The sequence below is a fragment of the Rhodnius prolixus genome, unplaced genomic scaffold, assembly GCF_049639745.1.
Source record: "Rhodnius prolixus isolate KJV_2025 unplaced genomic scaffold, Rpr scaffold_1, whole genome shotgun sequence".
NCBI lineage: Eukaryota > Metazoa > Arthropoda > Insecta > Hemiptera > Reduviidae > Rhodnius > Rhodnius prolixus.
Window position 1 is genome coordinate 47,843,795 of NW_027411581.1, and position 24,062 is coordinate 47,867,856.

The following is a 24,062-nucleotide window of genomic DNA, read 5'->3' on the forward strand; positions in this document are numbered from 1 at the left end:
GGAGTTTAATTTAATGCAATGTACCCAATTGTCTGAATGATTTATTTACTTAAAGGCAGTTATAAAATGAACGCGTTTAGAATTACTGTGAAGGACTTTCCCTGCTCCCAAGTGTCAGGGTGCTTGGGCTTGAATCTGTTACGAATATTCAGTTATCAGTCGTCGTCCATTGAGTGCACAACAGCAATAAGGAAGATGTCAGCTCAACCGCACCAAAGAACCCTTACTTTAAATAATATGAATCCTAACGTTAAAGAAATAGAATATGCAGTGAGAGGTCCCATCCCGACGAGGTCTTCGCAAATAGAAAAGGAACTCAAGGCAGTAAGTTTATTAATAGATTGAAATGTAGCACATGATATATATTTATAAAAACGCAAACCACAACAAAAACAAACCACTATAATTTTTTGTTTCTTTGTGGAAATTAATTAACTGTAGTCGTTGATTAGTGCCAACCACATCCTTTAAATGCGAGTACTTTCGGTTTACGAATCATTGAAATAATATAGTAAATAAAATATTGAATGAATTTAGTTTAATTTGAAAGGATGTACATAATTTGCTAAAATGTTGTTTCAAACTGTCAAATGACCATTTGAAATTGGCTCGAAATAAAATCTAAAAATCAAGTGCAGAAATAGTAATATATTATCCAATTAGAATCTTGGTTATAAATTTAATATAATGTGAACAATTGCCCCTCTCAATTTTTTTCTATTCATTAAGGCAAAATTTGTTTTTATGCCTTTTAATAATTAAGTCAACTTTTTATTATTTTTAAAAATTATGCTAAAAAAATTCTTACAAATTTTTGATGGTATACAGTAAGAGGTAGTAAACAAATGTTTTGGCTATTCGATAGACATTATAAATCTAAATAGATTTTAAAGCAAGCGAGGTGTTCTGTCACTCAAAATTCATTAAATTATTAATTTAATTAAATATATAGGATTTGATCTCATTTTGACTGTACCGTTGTAAAATATTGTTATTTACAAAAAAATTATTATTTTTGAAACATTAATTTCGTTGAGAAAAGATAATACTTCATTTCCTGATTGAAAAAAAAATTGATAATATAATTTTCTGACATCCAAAAGTTGACACTGTGCTTGAGTAGGTTATGATAAACACATTTTTCGATGTGGTTTGTGATGCAAGTCTATCACAGAACGTATTGACCGATCTTTTAGTATAGTCTTTAGACAACTAGTAGCTAGCAGTATCACCAATGAAAAATCATGACTGAGATTTTCTAGAACTTTCTTTTGTAACTTCTAAGATATCTTGTATCCTCTACAGTAGCCTAAGGCCATGATTGGGAACCTACGACACGCATCGACAGAGATGAAAAATTAAAATATAATGTTAAATAATACTTTGGCGATTTGTGGAGTACTTTGAAGAAATTTCGGTATTTATTGAGAATAAGTATCTGGCAAACTTTCCTCATATCAGTAACTGCAAGTGAGTATATGTGACCTACGAGTGTGAGCTAGCGCTCGGAGACCGCCCCGCCCCCCAAAAAAAGTCTATATGTGACACGGCGCCAAAGTTAAGTTAGAGTTTTTCAAAATTTTGACTGACACGCCGTCCAAACGATTCGCAATCACTGGCCTAAGGCTTTCAGATTATCGTCTTCGAACCTTTAGAGTTATATACTGTGCACTTTATTAGATGAAATCCATAGACTTTTTTTAAATAAGGTTACTATTATGGTCTCTAAAGTACTCTTCTAACGAATAATCCAGGACAATTTCCAGATTGTAGAGCGCCTAAACAATCTGAACGCTCACACAAAAGCACTGCTGATAATAATCTTAGCAAATAAATAAATGAACCCCTTCTGTACGTCTCTGACTGTAACGGAAGATATAATTATAGATAAAAAAATATTAAGTTTATAAATTCAGTTAATGAATTATTTATATAATTATATAAATGAGTAGGTATGCTCAATTATGAAAATTTCGCATGATCGCAATTAAAGAGAAAGAACAAACAAGAGATGCCTGAAGAAAATTTGTCCTTTACAACCATGAAGCTGAAGTCATATGTAGGTTTCTCCCCAATCTTTTATGAAATGAGATTCAGGATTTTCTTAAAAAACAGAGAATTGGTTTTCTCCAAAATGGACAGTGAGCTGTAGAGGTTCTTAGACAGCGCGCGAAAAAGCTATTGCATTAATGCCTTGGGCACAATTTTAATAGTGTTTTTGCTTAACTGATAATGTTTAAATAAAAGTATTTCTAATTCACTTTTCTTCAACAATTATTTGGAAATTAGGGATAGTGACACAACATCGCCCCCCTTGTATTCATTTGCATTTGCCTTTATTCCTACCTACAATAATGAAAGATTAACTATTATGGCCATTCAACTAATAATTTTGTAATATACTAACACCTCATAACCAAAAATAAATAACTAATTGCTTTAATCAGTAAAATTATCGGAAGAACCTTCAAAAGGTTCTCCATATCTGAATTTTTCAGAAGCATAATTAGTTTAACATGTAAATTAATAGTCTGCTACGAACAGTCGTTTTTAAATTAACTGTGCTTTGAGAGCTGAATTGTGAGAAGAGCAGAAAATAACAAAACATAAAACCTTTTTTTTTAGAACAAAGAAATGAACTGTGACTAAAATTTGAATTTTTTTTTTTTATTTAGACATCTTGCTGGTCAGGATAGAAACGTTTCTTCTTTTTACCACATTAACATCCCAACATATGACTATAAGTTATCTTTTAGTATTTTGTATATCTTTTTAAGCCTCTCATCCTAGAAATTATTAAGAACTTTTCAGTTTTAGAAATTGAGTTTTAAAACTTAAATGCGCATTTTGAAGTTCCAAGAGTACTCAAAAACATGTTACTGGAGCGATTTATTAACGTATTAATTGTGTTCGTGAGAGAAGATAAGGTATCTTGAAACAAGTCGCGAAAAGATCAAACTGGGTATTCATAAGATATTAAGTTCTTTCAGATGCTAATGTTTAGGCCAAAATCTACTTAACAAAAGTGCATATTTACAAAATGGTATTTTATTTTTCGTTATTTTCATAAAATGAATGTTGAAAACTGATGCTCTTAAGTGCCTTACTAAACAACCTAGGAGCTGCGGCAGCCAAGAGGTTAGCGGCGAGGCCCTTAAAGCTAAGTATTGTGGTACTGGATTCGATTCCCGTGTAGACCTTGGATTTTTTTGGTATTGATTTATATGAGAACTTTATTATGAAGTATGTTTGCTTTCTAGTCGTCTCCTTCCACGACACGTAATTAGTTGATGTAAAGCCCACCCGAAAAATTAGGCATTACTTTTTATTTTTAATACTACTAAACAATTTACTTTCATGCTACCTTTAATGATGATATTTAACGTTGTCAACATCGTTTAACCGATAGAGGGATTTTACAGATCTGATTCTTATATTGTTTAGAAGTTCTCATAAACGTCTTATTTACATCTCTTTATTTAATAATTTTTGAAAAAAATTATTTTTAGCAGTTTGAGACATTTTCTGGAAAGTATGTTGATGTTGATTTTATGGATTTTGAGGGCGTGGCTTGACTCTAACCGCTGAGAAAGAACAAACTACACTCGCCAATAGATCCTTATTAAAAATCTGGAGTTCACACTTAAACAAATTTCTATTGTGACAATGATTGTTAATCAGTTTTACAATATAGATTACTGTTCTTTTTTTTTTTTTTTTTGCGACTGATTATTTCCAAAGGTCGAAAGCTCGATGAAGAAAATATTAATTTTGGCAAAAATTTTAGTGTTAATGTAGTTTACTCATATAACTAGCTGGAGGGGCGTATAGATCCTTGAGGGTGTAAAAAGGGTCTGTAAAAATAGCGAAGAAGTAAATTATCTGAAAAAAAAAGTGTGAAATGCGTTTGCATTTAGGTGAGAAATAATGCGCGATGTTTAAGAAAAATCGTTGGGACTATTTTTTTTGTAAAAAAAATCTGATCTGCAAGAAAACCTAGTTTAAAAAAAAACAAACGAAGCCTGAAATAAGAAGAAGAAAAAAGTCTTAAGTTGAAACTTTTAGAAATGTGTATGAAAAAAACGTAGACGCACATTGGTCAAAAGCCCTCAGAAGGGTCTATAAGCTCCACAAAATGCGAATGTAATTATATTCTTGGTTATAATATTATTATAATATATCAGAAGAGAGAGAAACATTTTAATGCAAATATTTGCAAAACAAAGGGTGCTGCCCAAATAGATCGGGTTGCTAGACACACAGCGTACCAATCAGTCAATCAAGATATATAGACAAAGTGGAACATTAATGTAAATCCAATAATAAGTACTGATTATTTGTTCTTTCTTTTATTTCCTTAAAGTATCAATTTAGTATAGTGAAAGTTCGTGCCTCTTTTACAAAGGTTAATTGAGCTAAAATTTTTAAGTTTGAAGAGAATTCCATTAAAAAAAAAAAAAAAACTAACAAAAAAAGACACCTTACTATACGGATTTTTTCAAATTTTTAAAATTTACTTGAAAAATGGCTGCAATGATTTTCTTTGAACGTGTTGATCAGTCTCATTTATTTAATAAATTTTATTTTCACATCTCCTGGAAGATGGCTAGTCTTCTAATAGGTCCTCTTATGTCCTATTTTTTTTAAAAAAAAGAAAAAAAAGCAGATAAATAGATAGAAAAAATTAACAAAACTTTTTATTTTCAATAATTAAATTCCTTTATTAGGCCACTTCTGAAAGAGTCATCAGCCTTGCAGTAATATTTTCAAAGCAGACTAGTCATCCCGATTTCTTTTTACCATTCGTTTCTTTTTACCATTTGTTTTCACCATCATATTTCAAACTTATTTAGAATTAGATTATACTATTAGTATTAGGCGGATTGTCAGAAAGTTATAGAAAAAATTCATTTCTGTTCCAAACTGAACATTTTGCATGTCGTCGATCAAATCATTTATTCAATCATAAAAAAGGAAAGGTAGTGCATTTCGAAATTTCAAATAGAAATTAAACTTCAATATCAAATCTAATTTCATTCTGCAATAACTAAAAAAAAATTACATAGAATCATTACTATTGTTGCACAATTTAAATTAAAATCCTCTCAAATACAGCAGGAAAGTAGGTTGTTTAGTATGCCCAGTTTAATCTTTCTGCTACTATTGTTTTTAAAAATACTAAATTTTTTTCATAAACATCCAGTGAGTGCTACGGCATTATTAAGCGTGAGAAGCGAGTCGCAGCTACCTCCTATGAAACTTGGACGAACAATAAAAGTCTATGTTCTTAAAAATAAATTCCCATCTTCCTAGTCAACCCACATAACATATATATGAATCGTGTCTAGACTCTGGATTTAAAAAATAGTGTATTTTACATCTAAGGTCACCAGTTTAAAAGATAAATTATTTATTTACAACACTTTATCGATATTTTTTCTGTTTATTAAACTGTTGTTTTTTACAGATTTGTTTACTTGTAATATTGACGGAAATAATTATTATTGCATGCTGTTATTTATTATTGTGGGTATTTCGACTATTTCAGGTTATGTATTTTTCTAAAAGCAGAATATAATCTTTAATTATCAGTTAAAGAAATATTTAAATTTGAAATTTAAAAAGCGCCTTATAAGTATATCTGAGCAAAATTTACACCTCTCTTACCAATTTTTTCTATCACTCCTTCCTATTTGATTAAAAGATGAGAAAGCCTATCTAAATTTTTTTTTAATGATTTGTAGGAAAATTAGTTTTTGGAAAAGTTCTCAATGAACTTATATTAAGTTATCGCTTACCTTAATGTAAAGCTAAGAGTACCTAAAAGTAAGGGAAGGGCATGCATGCCCATCTGAGAGCAGCTTTCCCTGTCTCTGGATCCCAAACTCCATCCGTTTTTATTAAGCATTCTACATTCAGTATACTAAGGTACATACTAAGGTATTACTGAGTATTTTTTTTTTTTTTTTGTATAGTGAATGACGCGAATTGACAATGAATTTAGGTTGTTAATTTATTTTACAAAAATATAAGTTCGTTAGGTCCACAAAAACAATTTTTTACATTATCCCCATGATTAATAAACTTGTAGGAAGTGAAGTAAAACGTATAACTGAAGTTATAAAAAAACAAAAAATTAGATACCAGGAAAATGTTTTCATTCAACAAAATAATTGTTTTCTTGGACTCCTTTAATGTAGAAATTTGGAATTCCAACATATATTCAAACTTTATTTGTTATGAATTATAGAAAAAAGTTATTCTTTATTTATTAGAAAAAGAGAATTAAAAATTTTGATCTGAGAAAAATTCAAATTTTGGAGTTTTTCGAAATCAGCTATAATCAGAAATGAGAATTTATCCCATTGCGTTAACCTGAATATGTTTTAAAACAGTGTAGTAGTTAAGTGAACTGTTATTTAAACATGAAAAATTAATATTGATGATAAGAAATGACAAGATACGACTGATAATGTTCCATAGTCCACATAACAGTATTTATTCCAAAAGGTCTACATATTTGTGCTTATTAATAAAACGTATTAATTACATTTAACTGTTTTCCAGGGAATTTTAGTACGTAAATGTTTGAAAATACAAGAAAGTAGAAACATTAAATTTGTTGTAGATACCGTTATGGTTAAGTTGTTCCCATAATTATGTAAACATAATTACATTGAGCACACAACAAAATTAAAAAACATATAGTTTTTATAATATAATTGGCAAAAAAGAAAGGCGATTTTCCTTTTGTTTCTGAAACCTGTTGATACACAAAGAACTGAGGTATTTTCTTCTCATTGGACACACTTGCATGTACAGCCCATCATATCTACCACAAAAACGGAGATAAGCTTCCTTTCTGAAGAAAAATCTCTTGCCGAACCTCTAACTCCACATTCCTTAAACTTTGTTAAGCAATACATTTCAAAAATACAGTTATCTTCTCCGAGTATGATTCTCTGCAAAACTGACCCAATTCTCTCCTTTGTAACAGGTAATCTCTATCTAAGAAGCATCCCCAAAGCATTTTCTTTCTTCTAATATATCGTTTCTGTCAATGAGATTGTGCTGTACTTTCTCAGTTGACTTACCATTGCAAATGTACATAATTCCTATGTGTAGTATTGAATAAAACACTATCATTTATCAAAAATCTGTCGACTATTCAACGATTTCCTCTAATCCCTTTAAGTTAAAGGAGATAAGGCTGATGTCACTGCATACTTTGGAATCGGCATTGTAAATTCTTTCCAGTTGTATAATAAAGGTCACTCTAGTGTATCTCCAAGTTCTTGGAATACTAGTACTTATGTAATTCTTCACAATCTTAAGCCAGAACACTTTCCGTTGCATTCCAGCTTTCGTTGACCTTGGTGGGATAATATTATTACTGTGCTAGTTGATTAGAATTTATGAAACAATTCAATGGCTTAATTCATTCTTACCTCCGTCAAAACTTAGCATGCTAGTCTTCTGTCATTGTCAGGAGATGCAAAATAACGAAATTCTCCATAGAGAATACTCTCATATTAAGCTGCAGGTAAGTACCTGGTGCAACTTGTCAAAAATATCTTTATCTCCGATCGATAATTACCGTCTTTTTCCAATGCAAATTAGGATGATATGACCATAAGCGGCTTCGAGATTTGGAGTTCCTCTACAATTTTAATAGAATCTCTTCCATGATAGTCCCATATTTATTTCTTATCCCCTTCTTTGCTTTTCCAAAAACTTCTCAGAAATCTTCCAGTACACTTTGTTTTTCAGGTTCTGTTCTTTCATTTAGATTTTTGGAAAGGATATAGTTCTACCAGTAATTTTTATTAGATTGGTCCTGCTTTTGCTCCTTCTCTTGACTGTAAGAGGCAAGTCCGTACATATACCAAACACGTCTTCTCATCTAGTCATCATTCATCCTAATACTCAATTGATCGATACTCCCAGAAAACACAATCTTTGTATACGCCCAAAAATTTTCTGAGCTCAGTTAATTAGTCTAATGAGACTTCCTTAGTAGTTAAGTGTCCCCAACAAACTGACTGAACATTTAATTGTATCAAAATTCGCCCGTACGCATCGGAGGATCGGACCTCACCATGAAGTGAGGATATGACCAAGATGACCAAAATTGTTTCCCTAGCTTAATTTCTTAACAAATTCTCTAGAATACAGTCTTATCGATAACCACCTGTGTAACCATATACTAACTTAACTACAAGCCTGGTTCACTACCTCTACTAAGGATAAATAAAATATTTCCTTACCAGATCCTTATCACTACTATTTTTCATTGTATTTGGGTTCTAAAACCTTGTGATGCACATTGCAGCTCACGTGCGAAGGGAGTCAACTCCCTTCTTACAACTCTTTCTGCCTGCCAAGGTCGTCATTTGGTATTTTATCCTGAAATAGTAGGTTAGCCGAATCAATTATTAGCTAATCCACTTCTCATCCAGCATTAATTTTACCTAATGCAGGTAAAACGTATTTGCTCAAGTTATGCATTTCCCTGAAATCCAAGAAAAAGGTTATTAATTAGCGAATCTTGACTTTAATTTTTAAATTCATCAGTGGCGTAGAAAGAAAACTTCATCTGACATGGTGGAATTCTAGTGAAACACAAGGAAAATCATTTGTGCACTTTTTGCAGCTGGCAGGATCTAAAGACGCTGTAGCTGCCGCTTTTTTTCTATTGTAATTGTTAAACGGATATGTAATGTAGTAACACAAGAATATAAATTTCAAAAAGTCGCTTGGAGAGCTGCCAACTTCTCATTAAAAAATCGATATTACATAACAACAGATACAATGAGATGTAGATTTGCCGGCAAATTTTTGAAACAGAAGATCAGTGGTTTCTTTATTACGTATGTATAAAGTTGATCAGATCTTTACGCTCCGACATCTATTAGAGAAGCGTCGGGATAAAGGCATTTCCACCGAGTTGCTTTTCGTGAACCTTAAAAAGGCTTATGATAGCGTACCCAGGTCACAGCTTTGGCACGCCCTTCAAACATCTGGGATCAGTGAATCTGTAATCCGCATTACGAAGAAGATTTATGATGGGAATGTATGCGCGGTAAGAGTGGGCTCGAGGATCTCTGAAGAATTTCCCACAAGCAAAGGACTTCTTCAAGATGTTGCATGTCACCGGTCCTGTTCAAAATTTACCTCGACATGAGTTTGAAACAGTGGACCAGGAAGTGTAGCAAAATGGGGATCCAAATCGGAGAAGGATTATACCTCTCTAACCTGCTCTTCGCTGACGATCAGGTTCTGATTGCTCAAGATGAGGAAGACATTAATTACATGCTGAGGAAGCTGATGGAAAAATACGCAAAGTGGGGTCTAGAAATCAATTTTGACGAAACAGAATACATGACGGCAGACCCTGTTAATGAGTGTACGATCGATGGCCACAGATTGAGAAAGTGAGAAAGCTTTGTGCAAAAAAAAAAAATTATCAACTTGCAGCAATGTTTTGATCGTTTTAAAAAAGAAACCATCTGATTTTGTGAGCCGATTTGCCACTTGGCTTCTCTGTCACACGCCATAAATGAAGCAACAAAATAATGATCTGAAATCAAAGAATGCTGTCCACAAAAAAAAAGCGAAGTCTACTATTTTATCTGTTGGAAAATTCATGACCAGTTCTTCCTGGAAAGTAAAAAAAGTTTTCTGTTAAATGATCACAAAAGATATATTTTATAACCCAAAATGATTTTCTTTAGTCTTAGTAAATAAACTAATATCAATTTAAAAAGTTATAACATTTACACCTGAATAATCAGTACTTGTCCTAAGACTAAAGCGAAAAAAATGGGTCATCAAATATATCCCTTTCCATTAGCAAAGAGAATTTGTACTAAGCACTGCAAGCAGGAAGACTGTAAATCGAATCTTAATTGTAATCTGAATTAACAGAAACTGATAATTTTTAATTACCTTCCAGTGGATAAAAACAATAACTGGTGAATACTTATGCACGTCTTCTGGATCAATTGATTAATAAGTTAATAAACTAGAAACAAGTTGGGGTCAAAAGGCCTGGTTTGCTAAAAAAAGAATTATCATTTATCGGAACAATTAGCAAAACTTACAAATGTTTTTGGGGGATATAGGAAAATTGAAGGACTTGAAGAGCGATCTGTTGGAACTCAGCCGTATTCACCAGATTTCTAGCATCAATATGTTATATTTCCAAATATAATTTTTAGCTAGGAAACGTTTTTAACCAAATGAATACGGATGGAGCATTATTTACTTTGTACACCTTCGAATGTGCACTTCAAGGAAATTCATTGGATAAACGTTACGACAAAATGCATTGAACTAAAAGGTAAGGTCGTCCCTTTTGGAAAATAGGTTTCCCAGGGAGTGTAGCATTAGAATCAATCCTCAGTTCCTTGTTTCTGCCATGTATATTATGGTGTAATAGTTAAACTTGGATTATAGCATTTGATAAAGATAATAGTATTAGTTTAAATGTAGTTTATTCCTCAATAATTCTTTTGACGAATTCAGGAAACTTGCAATTCATATGGTATTTTATTAATATTTTTTTATTGCAGGGAGAGAAAAAGCCTTTCAAAGAGGTGATTAAAGCAAACATTGGAGATTGCCACGCTATGGGTCAAGTGCCCATCACTTTTATTAGACAAGTATTAGCTGCAGTCTCATATCCAGCTCTAATAAAAACAGATTTATTTCCGAAAGATGTTATTGAAAAAGCAAAAACGATCTTATCTGGTTGCAGAGGAAGCAGTGTAGGTTAGTACAGTAATGTAAAGCACTTTTTAATGAGGCAATTTAAAATATTTTTTGAGCTGTAAATAAGATTTTCTTCGATAAATCATAGTGATTAGCAGTCACGACAGGTAATAAGTTGATATAGCTTTATGTATTACAGGAAGATTTATCGTTATTCGCTCATTTTTTGTTTTGATTACTCTAGATGATTTAATGATTAGGGAGATATCTCTTTGCATGTTTTCCAAGTACTGAGTGGTATCTAATCAAAGTAATATATCTTACAAAACTAATTTATTCGAGTAGGTGTATTTAATAAGAGCTTAGGGAACTAATTGTGTGTCACCTTTTTAATTATAGCTTTCAATAATGGTAACTAAACAATTCCAATCTTTTAAAAACCGATTGGTTGTTAAATGGTTGTTATTATTATTAGTTTTAACTAATGATTCTTTCAACTATTTTTGACTTTCTCTTACTCTAGTAGTGTGTGTATTTATTGTGTATGTGAGTGTTCACCTTAACTTAAAAACGCAAAATCGTAAAAAGTTCAAATTTGATATTTAGCTTAGGTGCCAATAGAAGATGTCACAGTTAGGTTTTGGTCAAAATTTGTCAACCAGAAATACTACTTTGAAAAATTAATATTTCAGTTTTTTAGGATTTTCTGGGACTAGTTGCATATGATGTAACTATATCTATAACGTTTATTTGAAACAGTTTTCTAGAAAATTCCTATTAACGGCACTTCGGGGTTAGGGAGGTGGTCAGGCTTTTCTCTAAAGTGCGATTACCGTTTATTTTACTGTCTTACTATAGTACTCAGAAAAATCAATATAGAAATGAATTTCTAAATGTTAAGAAAATCGACTGACCGCTAGAGTCACTTTATCGAAATAGATTTCTTCCTTATTTTGAAATTTTCTCACAGTTTTTATTTTATTTAAACTTTTTACAGAGTAACAAGCTTCTAATTACAACTTTTACTTGAAACATTTCCCGAAAATTCGGTCATGTGAGGTTCGTAACAGATTTTGTTTTTTTAGTTATAAAATTTTGTTAAAACTTACATTATTATTTGACTTGCTGATTCCATCACAATACTTCTATTACTCACTTTTTTAACAATAATAACTACAAAGCATATAAAATAATATAGATGTCAATTGTCAGTTGGTAAATGAGTAGTAAAGCTGTCTTCCCGTTTCCTCAATTTTCTGGCCCTCTATTATGATGTGAAGGCCAGGCCACTTAGACCATTGTCCACCACATTACTTTCTCATCAGTTTCTTAAAAAAAAAATCAAAAAAATGGCAAAGAAAAATAAAATACCAGAAAGATAAATGAAATACTTTGATTAAAAATATGTTTTGTTTAAGGAGAAAAATTACTTACTTTGACTCACTTAGCAATATAAGGAACTGTTTTCTTTTCATTATTTAAATGAGCTTAATGATCAGATTTATTATTCTGTTTATTTGTCTTAGGTCAATTTATTTTAACGACAAAACAAAGTGATTCAAATGTTCAGATTCTATCGTACAAACTTCATAGTTTAATCGGTAGATTGATAGATAATTGTGAACTAAACGTATAATTCACTTTTTTTTACTCCAGGCAACCATTGCAGTTTAAATTGTAACAAGGGCCAAACATTCAACTTATTCATTTATTAGTTTCAATCTAAGTTTTAATCTTCGCTATTTTATCTAGCATTGCGGACCTAACCACGTTTTAATCTGGAGGAAATCAGAAATTCTTGGCTTATTAGTAATGTAATTTTCATGAACTAGGTATGTAAGGTTAGTTAGAATAAGGATTGTTGAATTAAATTCTGAGGTCGAAGAAAAAGTGAACTGACAACCTCTAGAATTGTAAGTAGTGAGAGGAGGTTGTGTGAGTTTTGTTTTTGCAAATAAATGAAGTCTATATTATGTTTGTATGTATGTACTTGTGCATAAATAATTTTGCTTCATTCTTAACCACTTGCCTTTGTAAATCGTATATGTAGCGAATTGAATTTTTAGACCTTGATTTAGATCACGAAAGTAGTGGACCAACTTGAACTTTCTCTTTTTCTATTTTGGTGTGCGTGATAGGTGATAGTTGTTCTGTCTTGATGAAAGTAAGTTCATATTGAAGTTAAGTAAGAATCATTTAGAAGAAATAAAACAATGCTATTTCTGAAGCTGCAGTATAAATTTTAATATTATTTTGACAAAAAATATTTTATCGATTAGTCAGCCCAAGGTCTAAAAAATAATAATTTAATGAGTTCTATTAAATAAAATGAAATTTTATTGCAGTAAAATTATTTTAATGATATAAGGGTGTTATTGATTTCCAAAAATTCCGAAAGTTCGATGGATTTGAAAAAAGTTTTTGTCCAGCTATATTAAGTACTTGATTATAGATAGTATAAATAAAAATGATTGTTGTAATAACAATAAACACAGCATAATTATTACTCTCAAAAATTATATAATGTAACAATCAGCAATTAAATATTGTGTTGGGAGTTTCACCAATGGGTGAATTCTCCCCTCATGTATTCATGTATCTATTCCATTATCATGTTGTATCAGCTTCACTTGATGCAGAATTATTCTGCAGTTGTGAAAATAAATAAATTAAAAAAGAAAAAGAAAAAATATTGTGAAGTTTGATACACTTCCACCCTTTTACTGAGATGACATTCTTGGTGGATAGGACCTACGTCTTTAGACTTCATTACAGTTTCATGCAGGCCCCAATTACGGTAAATTAAGACACTGCAAGTTTTCTAATGCTTTTTCGATTTCTAAAATAGTTTTATCAAGGGTCCGTGGACGCCATAATCTCGACTTCCTTCTCTGGCATTTTGAGTTTGAAAGCATTGGCCTCTACCAATTTTTCGATCTGTTGCAGTAAAGTATTTTTTAAAATAATGCTTCAATATGTCCGAATTTCGTTTTTCATTAATTTATTTTATAATATAATTCAATTCATACTATTTCATCTGAAACGTGAATGACATGTAATTAGTGTCCAGAGTACAATATTACGTTATGAATAACATTCTTTTCTTGGGAAGGTTACGAAGGTTATTGGAGAAGTGAGGAGTTTTCTTTGGTTTAAAACAACATATTATGGGCTAAAACGCTTTAGATGCAATAACAAGAGGTAAGTCCAGATTTTCCGAGACTTGTTGAGCAAGAAGTTCGTTTATATCGACTTATTACACGCCTTAATCGCTTTGATTCTCCCTTATCTTCTTCGTTACCCCCTCCCATGTTGATTATGAAATTCACCTACGGGAAGAAGTCCAATTTAATTCTTTTAGTCCCTCGTTGTAAGATTTCTACTCAAATCGCATTGTTCGGAAATTGATAAACGTTTTATTTCCTAAAGGTTCCTATACAGATTCTCCAGGCATAGAGTCTATAAGAAAAAATGTGGCCGAATATATTGAAAGGCGTGATGGTCTTCCTTGTAACTGGGAAGATATTATACTTTGTGCCGGCGCTTCCGATGGAATTAAGGTGAGTAAAATCCGTTTAAAAGAAACATTTTTATGAAAATTAAAATTTTTAGTTCGAGTTTGCAGATAAATATTAACTGTCGAAGAGCTAAGTCCTAAACAAGTGCTTGTAAAATACTGAATTTCATAAATTACTTTTTAATGCTTTAGAATTATCTACCTTTTACATTTCTGTCCGACTTATTCATATGCTTTCTAAATCAAAATGGTTTTGACAAAAAGAACTCAGTTGTGGAGTTAATATGTTACTAATTCAAATAATTTAAAGAAAATTATTGATAAATCATATACCTTAATGTTTTTCTTCTCTGGATAGAATGTGCTGAAATTATTGATAGCAGATGTCGATGGAAAAAAGCCAGGTATTATGATTCCAATTCCTCAGTATCCTCTTTATTCGGCCACACTTTCTGAATTCAACATGCACCAAGTAAGTTTCAAGTTAATGATTCTTTTTATATCTGGTTACTATTAAATAAAATGCCTTGCTAATACTATAACATTTTATTGCTATTTGTTAAAAGAGGTACTGTAGTGATACTGATAAATTTTCAAAATTGAGTTTTCATTAGAATACGAGTTTTGGTTCTCAGAACATGAATAGCATGTTTCAGTGTATGGTCTTCTTAAAAGTACGTGCACGTTTATGTGAATGTTTTCGTCGGCAAGAACAACGGTGCATGTACCTTTGTGGATGTAAGCTAGGGCTGGAGAGAGCAGTATGTTCTGGGATAATCGCCCTCCATTAGATGATGCAGTTTCTATCCAAGTCGCAAAAAAAAATTTGTTTGCCATGGAATTCGGAGATACTCTCTGTGCTTTTAAATAAAAAATTTAGTTTTTTAATTAATTCTTTCACTTGGTTTTTGAAGCAATTTGCCTCCAAGCTATACACTAATGAAGATTTTTGCACCTTTATATTAACAAATAACAAGTAACTACTCTTTATATTCACATTTTAATATTGCTTGAAAGTATTACTCTTAAATCTATTCAGACTCTTGTGTTCTCTTGATGCAGTGAGCTGCAAGAAACTCTTAGAAAGAGAAAATTTAAGGCCCAGCGGTTTTCCGTGTTAGAACCACGTGCTAACCTGTGAGCTAATCCCTTCCCTCTCTCCCGCGATATTGCTATGTATAGAAAATTCATCGTGCCTCTCATCAGATTTCTCAATTAAAATTAACGATTTTAGATTGGCTACTACCTTAATGAGGAAAATAACTGGTCTTTAGAAATACCAGAACTGAGACGTGCTTTAGAAGGAGGTAAAAAGAAATGTTATCCTCGTGGTATAGTCGTGATAAATCCTGGCAATCCTACTGGCCAAGTATTAACGAAGAAAAACATAGAGGACATTATCAAATTTGCCTACAATGAGCGACTATTTCTTTTTTCAGATGAAGTAAGATCTTATTTCCAAGATTTCTTGTATCTTTTTAATAATTGCCTGTTGCCCAAAAAAGATGTATTTGTCATTTCATTTCTTAATCAATTTATAGGTTTATCAAGATAACGTCTATGATCCTAAAAGTAAATTTTTTTCAATGAAAAAAGTGATGCGAGAAATGGGACCTCCTTATTCCGAAATGGAACTGGCTTCGTTTATGTCTTGCTCTAAAGGTATGGTCAAAAGTTTTCATTAACTTCAACTTAAATCATTCTATCAAATAATATTTCAGGATTTTGTTTGCTTAATTAAAAAAAAAAAATGATGTGGAAGCTCTTCACGACTTTCTCTTACTGTAATATATATAATTAAAAGACTTAAGAGAACCGTATTGTCCAGGGCACTTACTTTTTTGCTTCTTTTTCTTTAAGATGTAGAAATACTACTAGAATTCTATCCATTTAATTCTTTTGAACAAATGTTCTTTAAACAAATGCTGGGTTTAATTTTCGCATTCAATCACTTCTGTTTTTTAAATGTGGGTAGGTCAGCAGTACTTGATAATATCTTTGATTGTACCTGTCGTAGCTCGCATGTTTATTGCATCCCTGACCGTTTTCGGTTTTTCATCCATCTCAGAGCAGATTAATAAGTTTGGTGTTGAGATTTAAAGATTTGGACTTCATCTTTGTTCCCGTCTTGCTTGACACTTGCTGACAGCCTGTAAATATGTATCCTACCATACTTTTAATAAAATGTTTAGTAGTATAATAAATACAATATTTTTCGTACAATTTACAATAATCTTACTCAAGGCCCCATATTTCTGACACATAAAAGGTAAGCACTACTAAAAAACGAGTTAAATATAAGATTTTTTCAAAGAGCAGTAAACATTTCGAACTGGACAAGATACGCATATTAGAGGAAGAGACAGAGAAGCATTTAGGTGTTTAACCGGTGTAAGAAATTTTGCTAATAAAGCGCCACTACCAAATATTGTCATAACTTGTAGCAGATAATTCATTATTTTAAATCTAATTTTTTTTATTATTATTTATTTAGTAATTTACAATCTGTATACATGTATAAAATGAATAAATATGATGAACTGGTGCGAGAAGAGCAAGAGGAGAGAAACTACCCGGCGGTAGCACTCTCTATAGGAGAATAATGACGTTTAGGTATTCAGACTGCAAGGAAGTCGCGGGGCCATTGAAGATTCAGTCGGCGAGAAGGATTGTTAGGAGTGTCAGAGGAGGCGAGAGACAGTAAGAGAGGATTAGAGCAAGTAGAGAGAGCAGTATGGAACTTTTGATATTTAGTCTAGGCGAGTTGTTGTACGGATGGAATGTTGAAGTCGTTGTGAAGAGTGAGGTTAGTTACTTAGACAGGAGGTTTTTTGTCTGAAATGTTTTTTCTGTCCGTATGTTTGTAGGTTTGGCTGAACCCCACAGCTCTAGTCCGTAAGTCCACATAGGTTTGAGAATAGTGTTGTATATTAAGCGTTTCAGATCTATGGGCAATTTGGAGTGTCGTCAAGTAGTCTGTATAGCAGTTTTGCACCTTTTGTCATTGCTTGTCTTTTAAGACTAGTGTATGGGTTCCACGTGAGTCGTTTGTTTATGTACAGCCCAAGGAAATCCAAAAATGAAATTTAAAATTGTTTGGTCTATTTAATCATTGAGAAGATATGGAAAAGGAAATTAGGACACTTTTTTTACGTTTGGCAAATACGGATATTTAAGTTCATTATTTTTTTGTGGTAATTTACACCAAGGAAAAATTGTCGGCAGATTGCTCCACAATAATGCTACATGATTTTTTTTATCATTATTACAATACGTAATAATAATTTTATTCTCTTAATTAGGTTATATGGGCGAGTGTGGTCTCCGAGGAGGTTACTGTGAAATTATTAATTTAGAATCTGACGTTAAAGCTATGCTTCATAAATTAATATCGACAATGCTGTGCCCCACCGTTTTAGGCCAGGTAAATGAGATTCTGATAGTTTGTTGTGTGTGTGTGTGTGTGTGTAAAAAATTCTTTGTAATAATTAATTTGAGAATAAAATGGAAAGAAATATTTTCGAAGCATTGGTTCCCGTGATCCTATTAATAAACAGTAGAATGCGACTGCGCCATTGATTTATCAGCTAATTATTTAACAAATTCCAGGAAAACAGTATTAAGAATCCAGTGCAACTTCTTTCATTCCCGGAATTGAATTGCTTGAAGGGTAAATCAAAAATGCGCCCTCAGCCTACACATTGCAATTCCGGGTAAGGTACAAATAGTACTTTCCTTATTTATTACCCTTTGACTTAGCTAAATGCGAATGCTTGCGGCATCCGCACCGCGAATTAATTGCGTTGATACAGCAATATCCAAATTCAACTTGCATGCAATTTTCATTTGGTGTCGAACTTACGGCGTTCGTTTTACTGTTGGAAAATTAAAATTATAATGTAGAGTGAGAAACACTATTGTTTCAAGCACTTTTAACTGAAATTCATTAAGTGCTTTCGTTGTTAACTCTTAGTTTAGATTGGGGATTAAGGTGCTTGATAAAGTACAAATTAGTTTACTTTGATAGTGGCCACTGATCTTGCCACAACGTTCGCAAAATTTTAAAATGTGGGAAGTTCTATTGAAAATAGATCTTTGTAGATCTTTACAAACCTTGAAAAGTAGGTAGCTAAAACACAAACGGCGATGTTGGATCCCTCTGCCTAATTACGTTTTGAAACCAAGAAATAATGCGTGCTTTCCATTTATGATGGTGATCGGTTTCCTTCCATTAACCTTACTTGATTTAAAGGGATAGAAATTTGACTGAAAACAAAGTTTTAAGTAGCTTCTAAAATAACAACATCTATTTTTCCCACTTTCTGGAAATGAGGAGTCCTCTGGCAAAAAATAAGGATCACCTAATCATTAAAACAAACACCCCAACGGTCAACTGTGAATAAATTTTGTCTCTTTCAAAATTCTAATCCACATCTTCCTCTCAAACAGCGACTGAATCCATTTTTAGCTAACATCCACTCCTTCAGATAATTCTGGATCTGCCTCTTTTCCGTTGCAGCACTGTCTTTGCAACTCTGTTTCCTGGCATTCCTTTTAGATATCCTGAATACAAATATAAATAATACTTTTATTATTTCTTTCTTGGTGTACCTCTTACAGCTTCCTTGTTCGGTGGCTGGCAGTGCACCAAACAGTCAGAACTCAAAATTTGGACGCTCTTATATTAAACTAATAAGATATTGGAGAAATCAAGAGAAAAGTAAAGCATTTAATTATGCACAATTTATCCATTTTCTGTATGTAGGTATTTATTAGAGGGAGCCTTCAAGCCCAATAAACTCCTACCTGAAACATGCGGTTCCCTGTGATTTCATGTTCGTTCATGGAAAAAGCTTTACATTGATCCTCTGAGCAATGCTTCTGAGCTGGTCTTTTCGATTTTTGAAACTTGACCAACTTGACCGCAGGTAGCCTTTTGCCTATCAATAAATAATTGTCAATATGCTACAATAATTTTAACATTGAAATTGTTTTATGGGAGGGTGATTTAATGAAAAAGGAAACGTAACGTAAGAACACGATTTACTGTTGATGTGGTGGGGAAACAAACTGAAAATGTTTTATACCGGGCCCAACACCAATTTTCACTAGAAAAACGACGTACAAAATCGTCCTACTAGATCGTCTTTGTGGGCGTTGTGGGGCGGTTGTAGGGGGACGATTGAAATCTATAAAAGGAGGTGTTCTGAGATTATTTTATTATTGACGTTATGTTCTGTTTTAAACTTTTTAGTTTGTAACGTTTCTAGTTTTTAGAATTATTGACCACTACAGAAAAAATAATAATTTATTAGATTCATGAGGTATTGAAATAAGATTATAATTGCAGCTAAGTAATTATATTCTATCTTCCTAAAATACAGACTGTTATGGATTGCGTTGTACGTCCACCAATGCCAGGAGAAAACTCTTACGAACTTTTTATGAAAGAAAAGAAAAGTGTGTTGGATTCTTTAAAGGAAAGAGCGAAACTAGTTGCAGATACCTTTAATAGCTTCGAAGGCTTTAGTTGTCAGATAGTTCAGGGAGCCATGTATGCATTTCCAAGGGTAAGTGAGTAACAAACATTAATGTAACTGTACCATAAAAGTATATTTCAATTAAATAATAAAAAAAAAGTTAAACTAATAATTAAAATTATTTTTTAGCTACAATTACCTCAGAAAGCAATTGAAAAGGCGAAGTCTGTGGGACAGCAACCTGATGTATTCTACGCATTTCAGCTTTTGGAACAAACTGGAATTTGTATTGTCCCAGGCACTGGATTTGGGCAAAGGCCTGGGACATATCACTTCAGGTTTGTTAAAGTTAAAATTACGCTAAGAGCATATAACTTAGTTCGATAATAAATATTGAGGTGTGTTTTACTTTAAATCATCCAAAATATGCCCATTGGGCTCCACGCCCTAATTATTTTTTTCTATTCTGATTATTTGTCCGCGTTTATTATTATTTGGTTTATTATTGTTTCTTTTCTAGAAAATTTCTCTCAGTATCTATTATGATTAGATTTGGTTTGGTGACCTCAAATACTCAAGCGTAGCCATCCTCATTTTCTAACTTAGTTTCATCCGTGTTTATGAACAAGTCTGTCACGATATTTTTCCATTTCTTCCAGTGTATGGTAACCGTTTTTTCACAAGAAAAGTGGTAACCTATCATTTCAACTTTGGGATGACATATTTGCTACGTACCTTGATAGCCAAGACGTCAACAAATACTTGGCCCTAGATTATCTACCTCATCATTGATTGCTTGAGGAATAACCAATAACTTGAACCGGATCTCTGGCATGCACTAGTCAATTGTGATCTCGATGTAGATTGGGCGTTGACTGTAAACTACACTGACTCCAAACGTTCGTCCTTTTAAAAAAACCTCTTTTAAAGGAAATTTATGTTAAACCACCACTTAACTAATTTTTGCAGAAATGAATGCCTTCATATGGTGTTTTAAGCTTTTTCTAAATCATTTCTAAATCTATTCTCTAACATTGCCGGCTGGTCTACCGTGCAGTGCCTCTTCCTTAACCCAAATTGATAAGAGGTTATAAATTTAAACTTTTCTATTATCCACAGTAGTTGGAAATGGATCATCGACTCATATACTTTGCCCATTCATGAAGTCAATGAAGTAGGTTCGATAGTCAGTAACCTGTGACGTACCATCTTTACTCCTTGGTGTAGGGATGATGATGGCTTCTAACCCATTTTGTAGGAAATATGTTATCCTTCCAGAGAAAACTGAACTGTATTTCGCCAGTATCAGGCAGATTGTATAAGTTTTGGTCACCTCCAGAGCTGTTAATTTTGTTTTTTGAGGACAAAATAAAGTTCTTCTAAGATGGAACATTAATTATATTCCAATTGTTTAGTTGTTAAAAAATCTATGGGCTCTAATTGTAAACCTGAAGTCATCAGTATATCTGGATCCATTGGTCCCAAACTGGATTGATGTTCCCAAACAAATCTGCCCAGTATTTTGCTACTTCTGTAGGGTTTTTTATTAGGCTGTTATTAATGATAAGTATAGAAATTGTTTTTTGCTTTATTTTTCTTTCTTTTACCCTCCAGTGTTCAAACTCTTTTATATTATTTAAGTTGGAATCACTTATTCAAGAGTTTCTTCTTGTTTTTAACGGCTTATCTATTTCTGAAGTCCATCTTGGGACAGGAATACTCTTTGTTGTATTTGCAGTTTTAGGGATACATTCTCTAGCTAAGTCAATAATACCAAATAATAATCCAGTAACTATAAATAATAATATCTAAGATCTGTGATTAATACATTTAAACCTCCGGTGGTCTGATTACAAGAGACGCACTTTAGTGACAGGAACCAATTTAGATTCAGATGTACTGTCTTTCGCACTGAAAATGAGATAGCTGGGATGTAGGATTCAATATTCCAGTATCTGTCATGGATATTGAGACTAATATCCAGTTTTAACATGTTCATGTTAAAGCTCTGTTAACTTGCATATCGCAACATTTACCTTATCATTTTATTTGTTATCATTGGAACCACCGTTTTTAATCTAAACTATCAGCAAAAAGGGTATTTATTTCTTAAATAATTTTTTTCTGTAACTTTAAAGTGGTAAATTGGTGGTTTTTCTTGCAACGATTATTTTGTTTTTATTTTATCTTTTTTAAACATCATTCTTATTGTGCACCATTTCTGTAGGAAAACTTCATTTGTGTATTATGTAATTTTTACTGGTAGAATTTTTTCGGGATTCTGTGAAATCATAGTTGTAACAACAAAGGAGTCAGCCTATTGCGGACATTCCTTTGCTTATTTTAATTCATTTCCAATGTGCAATTGAAAAAAAGTTCTGTTTCCCTAAAAAAAGTATTGTGCAATAATAGTAGTAAGAGAAAGTCTTCGTAGTATTCTCATCTGAAATTTTACTAATCAGCAGGGTGCTTAGAGAAATTATAGGTTTGCATTATACTGGTTATATAAATGTTTTGTTCTTTTATTTCATTAAGTTTAAAATTGGTTACTTTTTCTTTACAAAATACTAATAAAATTTATTTTTTCAAGATTTGATTCTTATCACTTTATTATTTTCAGGACAACGATTCTGCCTCAGCCTGATAAATTGAAAGACATGTTGCAGACTTTCAGAAAATTCCATGAAAAATTTGTAGCAGAATATAAATAAGTTTATTTATCAAAATATGTATTTGTTATTGTTTTTGTTAAATTTTATTTTTTATAATCACTAATTTATATTATTTATTCAACTACTGTGCTGTTCTTAAAATTTAATAATATTGGTGCCTAGGATAATAGTGAAAATATGGTTGGATCCGCTGTACTAAATGACGTTGGTTTTATCTGTATAGTACGATCGTTTTAGTTGTTTCTGACCAGTTATGGATTTTCATTTTTAATCAGAGGTTAATTCATTAGTTTGGTGTAAATGTAAGTTTAGTTGAAATCAATTTTCCACTCCAAACAAATGAATTTATATCTGTTTATGAATGTAAATTCGAAACCAGTAAAAAAAACGAGCTCATGGGTAACAATTAACGTTGTTGCAAAGCATAACTTTCATTATCTGTAGATGCAATGTATATGATGTAGAATTTTAAGTAACCATTTACTCTTTTTTAGGGGTTGGCTCACAAGATAAAAGAATTAAACTTTTTTCTTGATTTATTTAAAATGTTTTAGTAAATAATAGTTTTATAAAAAGAAAGAAAATTGATTTGAATCATTAATTTAAAAATTGTTCAAAAATCACAATTATTTTACAAATACTTTATGTTGCACCAACAGTGAAAAAGAATTTCGCATTTAAATTTTAGAAGTGTAAAATTGGTATATTTTAATAAATCCAGTAATTGTACACATTTTGACATTCTGTTTTTGCCCTTATCGAGTCAGCGGTTTAATAGATGAATTAAGGAAGTTTGATTATTGAGATATTTTTGGTTTAGAGATATTGCTTATCATATCTTAAATCGCTGCATCATTTTAAATATAGTTGCAATAATAATATATATATATCTGTACCTCGGAGGGAAAAGGCACCATGTCACAAAAAGTAAATTTTACAGGGGAGCCAAATGAAGATATTTTTCCAAATTCATTTTTTGTTCCACTTTTCCGGTTATACTCTTTCCTGTACTTCTCACCGTAATTATTATAGTTGGTATGGCCACTTTAACTCCCATATTTTAAAATATTTTACTTTCATCTCCATTGTGAAAAAATTTATGTCCATGTAGTGCCTTTTACCCTTAAGCAATGAAGTATCATAGCGCTTTTTAAAAATACATAAATCGCTTAATAGTAAACATAGGACAAAGTGCTTTACACCTGTAGAAAGAGCAACAAAAAATGTGTAAAATGATGCCAAAATCTGAAAATCGAAAAAAATGGACATGGTGCCTTTTCCCTCCGAGGTACAGATATATGAAAAAAATATTGAGGAAAGAAGCGGAACTTCAGTGTAAAGTTATTGAGAATAATACATTGCTTTTAGAGAATGTTTATATATTTAAGTTCCGATTCTTTCCCCAATATTTTTTTCAAAATAGATACAAGTTGCTGGAGGCCCAAGAAGTAAACGGCTTTCCTGACTTGCAGTAAGCAACCATCGAAAGAAATTCGACTGGAAAAATTAATTTCAACCAGCAATTTCCTCCTGCAAACAATCCATCATTTGTAACTCAGCAACCTTCTTCCATCGCTCCTGGGACATCTACTATTTTCTTGGATCTCGGCACGTTCCCAGTCTTAGCCTTTTTTTTTTTTTAGAAATTGCCTACTCCTCTAGAACGGTTCTCTTTATGCC

The 24,062-nt window shown here is 32.1% G+C and overlaps 1 protein-coding gene and 1 long non-coding RNA gene across 3 annotated transcripts; one reads left to right on the forward strand and one right to left on the reverse strand.

Moving 5' to 3' along the window:
• The first annotated feature begins 36 nt into the window (after positions 1–36).
• Positions 37–23,111, forward strand: LOC141448895 (alanine aminotransferase 1). Of its 2 annotated transcripts, none has more exons than XR_012455250.1 (10): positions 37–324; positions 10,575–10,773; positions 14,143–14,273; positions 14,589–14,702; positions 15,465–15,674; positions 15,772–15,892; positions 17,533–17,654; positions 17,840–17,943; positions 19,615–19,800; positions 19,900–20,040. XR_012455250.1 is itself a non-coding variant. In XM_074117748.1 (10 exons), the coding sequence occupies exons 1-10, from the start codon at positions 67–69 to the stop codon at positions 22,419–22,421; spliced, it is 1,581 nt and encodes a 526-aa protein (XP_073973849.1). In that variant the 3' UTR covers positions 22,422–23,111. The 2 variants fall into 2 exon arrangements, 1 of the variants encoding a protein (XP_073973849.1); XM_074117748.1 differs by lacking the exon at positions 17,840–17,943 and adding an exon at positions 22,331–23,111 and having other exon boundaries at positions 67–324; positions 19,900–20,048.
• On the reverse strand, positions 3,682–13,202 carry LOC141449031 (uncharacterized). Its single transcript, XR_012455304.1, has 3 exons — positions 12,148–13,202; positions 11,823–12,041; positions 3,682–8,512 (listed from the first exon to the last, which is right to left on the reverse strand). It is a non-coding gene; the product is annotated as an uncharacterized lncRNA (long non-coding RNA).
• Positions 23,112–24,062: the final 951 nt, after the last annotated feature.

Coding starts and splice junctions, on each gene's coding strand:
- LOC141448895 (XM_074117748.1), top strand. CDS start 67: ATGAACGCGTTTAGAATTACTGTGAAGGACTTTCCCTGCTCCCAAGTG. Junction 10,774..14,142: donor TTGCAGAGGAAGCAGTGTAG/GTTAGTACAGTA, acceptor TATTTCCTAAAG/GTTCCTATACAGATTCTCCA. Junction 14,703..15,464: donor CTGAATTCAACATGCACCAA/GTAAGTTTCAAG, acceptor TAACGATTTTAG/ATTGGCTACTACCTTAATGA.